This window comes from Leptonychotes weddellii, chromosome 10 (genome assembly GCF_054177405.1).
Source record: "Leptonychotes weddellii isolate Sample4059 chromosome 10, ASM5417740v2, whole genome shotgun sequence".
Classification (NCBI taxonomy): domain Eukaryota; kingdom Metazoa; phylum Chordata; class Mammalia; order Carnivora; family Phocidae; genus Leptonychotes; species Leptonychotes weddellii.
Genome location: NC_138378.1, coordinates 78,307,766 through 78,315,771, shown reverse-complemented (window position 1 = coordinate 78,315,771; position 8,006 = coordinate 78,307,766). Strand labels below are relative to the sequence as shown.

Below are 8,006 nucleotides of genomic sequence, written 5' to 3'. Positions count from 1 at the left end.
CTTTGTTCATTTTCTCTAATCAAAAGGTCTAAAAATGATTGCAACCCAAACTAGCAGCTTTCCAATGACATACTAATCTTATACGTGGAAAAACAGGAAAAGGAAAGTAACATTAAGTACACAACATCTTTGTATAGCTATATTTAATGACTAATAAGATATAAGGATATATTATAAAGAAGCTGACAGTATCAGACAGAAGAATGGGCAATGGGACCAAAGGAACATTAAAAACCAACAGAGGCAAGGATCCAGGCAAATGAAGTCTTGTATAAAAGAAAGGTTGACACAAAACTTTTCCAAGACACCACAAAACTCACTAACTCTTATGGTCTATGAAACACAAACATTTCTTTTATGCCAACCTCTAACAAATTAATGGAGCATATTCTTGGATATCAGATGAAGACGAGATTGTAAGTCACATGTCGGTATTAGAGGATATAAAAGGACCCTTTACTTTCACCCCCATTTTTCAACTAAAATATTCTTTCCCTACCCCACAAGAAATGTCAAAGAGAATAACTTACAGGCTCCTCAAAATCACTCTCTTCCTTAGATGGCAGTTCTAAGGCAGACTGCCAGGGCAGGGAGCTGTCACAAACCTCTAGATCATCAAGCACATTTTTAAAACCTGCTAGCGCAATGCACTCAGCAGTCAAGTCACCTTGCTCATGTACCTGTTCATAAAATTTAAAAAAAAGAAAGTAAAATTAAAACAAGTAACAATACCATTTCCTGAAATAGTACTGGAAAACACCATGTTTCCCCCAACTATCATTTTATTGTGTCTCACCTCTCTTTGTAGATCAGCAACTCTTGTACTGCACCCAATAGCATTTTCATCTAGGTTACAGCATTCAGTATCATCATCCAGAGTAGAGGTGTCAGATTCAGCCTTCCCCTGCAGGCCCTCTACAAAATAGGAGTCATTTTGCATAATTGTATTTATAGTAAAACGGGATTTGGCTCCCATAGGCCGAGGAATTTTACCTTGGCCTACATCAGCTTTCAGCAATGACTCTTGGCTGACTGCAATTAATGATGCATTACTGGTCATTGGTAAAGCACCCTGTGACTTAGCATCACATGTCACCAAGTTTGCTGAAAAGCTGCTTCCTACAGTTGCAGATGGACCTTCAATGATGTTACTAGAGTTTACATTCTTAACCAAAATATAGTTTGAGGAATCTGCAACTTCTTCAAATCTTCTTAAATCTTGTAAAACCAAAGAATCTGAAGTCGATACTTTCATTGGATAAAAAATGTTTGAAGATCCTACCTTTTCTGCAAGGTCAAGATCAGGAACAGACTTTACCTTCCCAATGGGAAGAAATGGTTCATTGTCTAGATCACACTGAAATAAAGCTGACTGTGCTTTGCCAAGACCAACAGCCTGGCTGTGAGATTTTTCACTTAAAGAAGCAGATGACTTATGCTCTGGAATAAGAGAAAGTGGCTTAATGAACATTTCCTGAGGACTACTGGGGAGTGATTTTAAATCAAGATGCCAATACAGGGAGCTATCATCATTATCTTTTTTATGCAACAATGGTTTTGAAGCCACTAATTCAAACACCCCAGGAGTAGATTGATAACGTGGATGACTAAACTCATCAAAGAAAGAGTTTTCATCATTATAATTTAACAGGGAAAGATGTGAATTTTTTGGTTCACTTTCTTGCCTGTCATTTATTAAAGATTTACTGCTGTCAGTTTGGATTTCATTTACTGTACTCTCTTTCTTGGAAGGCTCAATAGAGGCAATAACTACCTCAAAGGCTACATTTTCAGAGGCATCAACACTTTTTCCACCAAAAGCAGAAGTTGCCCTTTGGTTTCTTTCCTCTTGTAAATACAGTTGTTCTGATGTCTCATCCAAGTTGGACTTAATAGTCTGAAGAGGACCACCAGAAACCTCCATCTTAGAGGTACCATGTTGCCTAGAGTGTATATGTATTTCTGAAACTTTTACAGAATTATCAGGAACTACAACATTCTCAATAAACTGTGTATCTGAAGATCTGGGATGCATCTCTGAAAATACTAAAGTACTTCTATTCTCCTTTAGTTCAAAACCTTGAGATAATTCTTTCCCCAGACCTTCTTCATTTCTTTCATACCCCTCCAAAGAATCCATCATTCCTTTCACCTCATTCTCAGCTGGAGCCCTTAAATAAACACTCTCAAAATAATGACTGTGACCTGTCAAGGGAATGCCCTTTCCTCTTCTTTCCAACAGACAATGCAACAAAGAATGTGACATTTTGTTATTAAAATGAGGAGCAACTTCATGTGGAAAACAAACACAGTCCTTACTGATCACATATGTTTCTGGATGGTGTGAAGCTTCCTGTTTGCTCCACGGCGTACATGAAAAAGGGGCACGAAAATTGTCACTTCCCTTAGGAATTTTATTTTTATCAATTATGTCAGATGAATCTGAATAAGAATCATGATACCCATTGGTTAAATAATTTTCTGACTGCTGTAAAGCTTTTTGTTTCCAACACTGCACATGAGAACAAGAAGCGTCAAAACTGTCACTTCCTTCAGGAGTCACGTAGTCATCACTTGTGTAAGATGAGGTTGAAACAGAAACTTGACCTTTATCAGCTAAACTGGTTTCTGGCTCCTGAACTTCTTGTGTCTTCCATGCCATATAGGAACAAAGAGCATCATAACTATCGAAGTCTTTGGGGGTTTTCAGTTCATCAACTGTATCAGACGAAATAGTATCTTCTTTAGTCCCTTGTTCAAAAGGTAAAAAAGAGCGCTGACACTCAGCTGTACTAGCTATAAGCGAGTGCTGAGATACACTAATGCAACTGTTAACTAAGTCTGAAGCTACTTCTGAGGCTGCCTGGAATAAAGCTTCACTAACTTCCGGCGGTCGAGAAAACCATTCAGTATCTTCAGACTTACCAGGAATTCCCCTGAAAATATACAGTTAAAAACAAATAAACAACACATTAAAAACATTTTTTTAAATACTAACATGAAAAATACAAAACTGTTATGTCACTGAAATTAAGATTATTTGGAAAGCGTGTTGAAAAAACAAAGTTCTAATTTCAAATTCCCTTAAAGTAGTTAGTGACCGAACAAGGCAAATTTTTTGTGAACAGAATATGAACTCCCATCCTATGACCCTGATATTGTCTCAGCCTTCTCCTAAAACAATATTATCAAAAAATAGGAATATTTTCATACTACCAAAAAAGATTAAATTAAAAATTCAAACTTTACTATTTAAAATGTTTATCACCTACCATAATTTAATTAGCAATAATCGCGCCTCAGATAAACCTCACTGGCTACAATACTGCCACTGCGCAAAGCTTACCGTAATTTAATACTCACTTAACTTTCACTAGCCATTTACTGGGCTCTTGAAAACCCCTTAAGAGGTGATCTACTCCTAAAACACAGCAGTAACCTAATTATTGGTTGACTATTATATACAGAACACTTTTTCATAATTAATTTTAAGGTAATACATAGCAGAAGGGCAAAGGTTTTTACTCTGTAAACATCTTCAGGTGTTTTTTTTAAACACTTTTATTTGAGAATAGTTGACACACATTATTACATTAGTTTCAGGTGTACAACACATGTCATGGTGAAGCACTGCAGAATGAACAGAACTGTCAAAACACTACGTTGTTCACCTGAAACTAACATAATGTTATATGTCAACTATACTTCAATAATAAAAATTTAAAAATAAAATAAACTGCATGAAATGCTAAAATACATTAAAAATTAAATAAACTACAGTTGCCTGGCTCATTTTTACACACGTATTACTATACTATATTAATACGCATCATGTCTTAACTTAGGGCCTTGTTACCTTCCAAGTGTGTGCTGAAAATATCTAATCCCCACTCCAAAGTCTCACCTTAGCCTGAAGTCATTAATATTAGCAACAACTTAGAACAAGAAAAGAAAGAGTAGAAAGTTTACATGCAAATAAAAAAATAAATCACCCTACCTCAGAGGTGCAAAATCTAGTTCACTCTGTTGAAATAAGGAATCAGACCCAAACTCTTGATCCTGTGTCAAACACGTCAGCAAAGGCAAATCAGGAGAAGCAAAGTTGTCTTGAATGACTGCAAAGTTTCAAGTATAAAAATGTTGGGAATGCTGAAAGTTAACTGCTTAGCTTCCTCACGTACTCCTTTAAAGAACCTAAATACACAGCCATCTGGAAGATTCTACAAGCATCAGAATGATAACATAACAGCAGCAGCAGCAACTCCCATTTATTCATCACCTGAAAAGTTTCAGGCACTTAACGTACAAAATTTCAATGATAACCCTGAAGGACAGGTATTACTATACCCATCTTACAGCTGAGGAAACAGGATTATAAAATTTAAGAAATATTAATTTGCCCACATTCAAATAGCTTTAAGTGTCCGAATGAGAACTGAACCTAAACACTCTAATCTCTTAGCAAGTGCTCTTAACCATTATGAGTGTTTCCTTCCGTCTTAAATCAAAGTGTAGTCCATAGGTTCCTGGGCATCCCTAAGACATTCTTAGGAGGTGCCTAGAGTCAAAATTATATTCAAAATAATATTAAGATGTCATTTGCCTTATTTACTCTCATTCTCTCACAAGGGTATGGTAGAATTTTCCAGAAGCTACATCATCCATGATATTAGCAACATACTGAATGCAAAAGCAGATATCAGAATCTACCTCTCTTCTCTTAGGTTAAACATTACAGAGATTTTTTTTCTTAAATAAAACAATGCTACTCTTCTAAATATTTTTGTTTTGGAAAATACTTTTCTTAAAAAATATGTAGGGGTGCCTGGGTGGCTCAGTTGGTTAAGCGACTGCCTTCGGCTCAGGTCATGATCCTGGAGTCCCGGGATCGAGTCCCACGTCAGGCTCCCTGCTCAGCAGGGAGTCTGCTTCTCCCTCTGACCCTCCTCCCTCTCATGCTCTCTGTCTCTCATTCTCTCTCTCGCAAATAAATAAAATCTTAAAAAAAATAAAATAAAATAAATATGTAATTCGTGTTAACATGCAATGGAGTTATTACTTTTTAATGAGTTAATAAATACTTTAGAAATTTCTAAGTTTTAATTTCTAACATGGGAAGTATCAACAACCCACATAAACAAAAGCTCTTTGAAGTCCTTGGTAATTTTAAAGTATGTAAAGGAGTCCTGAGACCAAAAAGTTTGAGAACTGCTGATTTAAAGGAGAAATAAGTCTTGTGGATTCCTGAATGTCAGCTTAAATAATTCTTATTATATGTGCCTAAATATGTACAAACTAGGTATAAACTCCTTATTACTTACACCATTTACATAACTATAAAAACAAAAACAAAATTTTAATAGAACTAAGATTAATTTAACTGAATAGGTGATGTTTTGCTAGAACTAAACGTTCTTTCATTATGAATGTAATACCATTGCTACAGTATACTTTCTTGATTTCAGAACGCCTATAATTCTGCATGGTACACCTTCCCTATCATAACTGTCATACCCTTGTTTTAATTTTTGGTGTGGCTGCTTACCACCTAGATTGTCAACTCCACATCCACTTTATTCACAGCTGTATGTGCAATGCCTACCAAAGTACTTGCTACACTTAGTCACTCAAAACAGATTTATTTACTGAATGAATTTATTAAAAATGAAGCAGAATGAGAATGATAACCTTGACTACCAAGGACTACTTGGTATGATTCCTCTTTGACCTTGGCTTACAGACTCAGTCTTAAACCTTCATAACAGAAAAGTCTTTCATCCCTCTAAGAATCATGAAGGTTGTTAACAAAGATCCCACATTTCCTCACATTTAGACAACTGCTGATGGCTTGGATCACTCTTTTTTGAGATAATTAACTGTTCCCGCACCAGTCATCATCATGACATTTGCCACTGGTGAGACCAATACATCCCTCAATAACTGTATTCATGCATAACAAAACAGCAATGATGAAATTTCCTTTAGCTATCAGATCCAGGGATCTGCTCTAATACTTAAAAATGTTCTACTTTATCCATAGTAAATGAGAAGCTGGAGTTCTAAAACCTTACACAGAAAACATTTTAGAAGCCACACTGCACAATCTCCGACCCAATGTTGATATTCTATTAAGAGAATTTTGCTTGACATTTTGCAGTGATATAAAGCACAGTTTTTCTGTTGTTATATGGTCTTTCTACTATTAAATGGCTCTATTAAAAAGTTCTTTCTTTTCTTTTTTTTAAGATTTTATTTATTTATGTGACAGAGAGACACAGCGAGAGAGGGAACACAAGCAAGGGGACTGGGAGAGGGAGAAGCAGGCTTCCCGCAGAGCAGGGAGCCCGATGTGGGGCTCAATACCAGGACCCTGGGATTATAACCTGAGCCGAAGGGAGATGCTTAACGACTGAGCCACCCAGGCACCCCTAGAAAGTTCTTTCTTATATCAAATTGAAAACAGCCTCCCTATAAGCTATGTATTCTCATTTTAACCTATAGACTACGAATCAGCAAACATTTTGAAAAGGCCAACTAATAAATATTTTACACTTTGTTGGCCACATATGGTCTTTATCACAGGTACTTCCTTTTTTGTTTGTTTTTACAATCATTTAAAAATGCAAAAACTATTCTTAGTTCATGGTTGGTACAAAATCAGACCCTTGCACTAGACCTTTATAATACCGATCCCATGGTACTGTTATTTTTCTGTTTACTAGACTGTCTTCCCAAAAGTGGAATAGCTTTCATCTATATATCCCTAGCATCAAACACAGGATAAGCACTTAGATATTTGTTAAGCAAATGAATGAATAAATGAAAGGTAAGCTCCTTCCTCTTTAGCTTGCCAGCCCCTCAAACAACTGATTATAGCAAACTCTTCTCTTTCATCTACTGTCATACTCATCTCCTCTCACAAAAGAACTCCTATGCCGTCAACATTTTTTTTTTTAAAGAGTTTATTCATTTACTTTAAAGAGAGAGAGAGAGAGCATGCGAGAGGGGGGAGGGACAGAGGGAGACGCAGAGAATCCCAAACAGTCTCCAGACTAAGCATGGAGCCTGATCCCAGGACCGGAGCCAAAACCAAGAGTCGGAAGCTCAACCGCCTGAGCCACTCAGGCGCGCCGCTCTTGACATCTTTCTTAAAATGTGAAACTAAAAGAGACTTTGATGATCTACATCACAAAACACACTGGCGCCAATATTTTGATTTGGACAGCCTTGGCTTATGTTTGAAAAAAACTTGTTGAATTAACTCCTATTGGTGCTCCTCTACAAAACTCTGACAAGATAACATCATGGTTAAATCTCATTCCCCTGTCAAAGGCTAATTCTAAAATATGTGGTTGTTGCATATTTTTCAATTTTTGGGGAAAAAAAAAAAACCTGAATAAAACAGAACAAAATAAAATTGCCTTTGAAAATAGAAGGAGAGATAAAAAGCTTCCAGGACAAACAAAAACTAAAGGAATTTGCAAACACGAAACTGGCCCTACAAGAAATATTGAAAGAGGTCCTCTAAGCAAAGAGAGAGCCTAAAAGTAACATAGACCAGAAAGGAACACAGACGATATTAACAGTCACCTTACAGGCAATACAACGGCACTAAATTCACATCTTTCAATAGTTACCCTGAATGTAAATGGGCTAAATGCCCCAATCAAAAGACACAGGCTATCAGATTGGATAAAAAAACAAGACCCATCGATATGCTGTCTGCAAGAGACTCATTTTAGACCCAAAGACACCCCCAGATTGAAAGTGAAGCGGTGGAAAACCATTTACCATGCTAATGGACACCAAAAGAAAGCTGGGGTGGCAATCCTTATATCAGACAAATTAGATTTTAAACCAAAGACTGTAATAAGAGATGAGGAAGGACACTATATCCTACTTAAAGGGTCTATCCAACGAGAAGATCTAACTACTGTAAATATCTATGCCCCTAACATGGGAGCAGCCAATTATATAAGCCAATTAATAACAAAAGCAAAAGAAAC

General features: G+C 36.5%; 1 protein-coding gene and 1 pseudogene across 1 annotated transcript in view; both read right to left on the bottom strand.

The window, feature by feature from the left end:
* The window catches only part of ALMS1 (ALMS1 centrosome and basal body associated protein), a 180,857-nt gene that overhangs the window by 162,605 nt on the left and 10,246 nt on the right, over positions 1–8,006 (bottom strand). The window contains exons 3-6 of the mRNA XM_081797285.1: positions 3,998–4,115; positions 2,320–2,936; positions 797–915; positions 531–680 (exon numbers count right to left, since the gene is read on the bottom strand). Coding sequence (XP_081653411.1) covers positions 531–680; positions 797–915; positions 2,320–2,936; positions 3,998–4,115 — 1,004 coding nt within the window. The remainder of the gene's footprint in view (positions 1–530; positions 681–796; positions 916–2,319; positions 2,937–3,997; positions 4,116–8,006) is intronic.
* On the bottom strand, positions 3,226–3,343 carry LOC115936988 (U4 spliceosomal RNA; annotated as a pseudogene).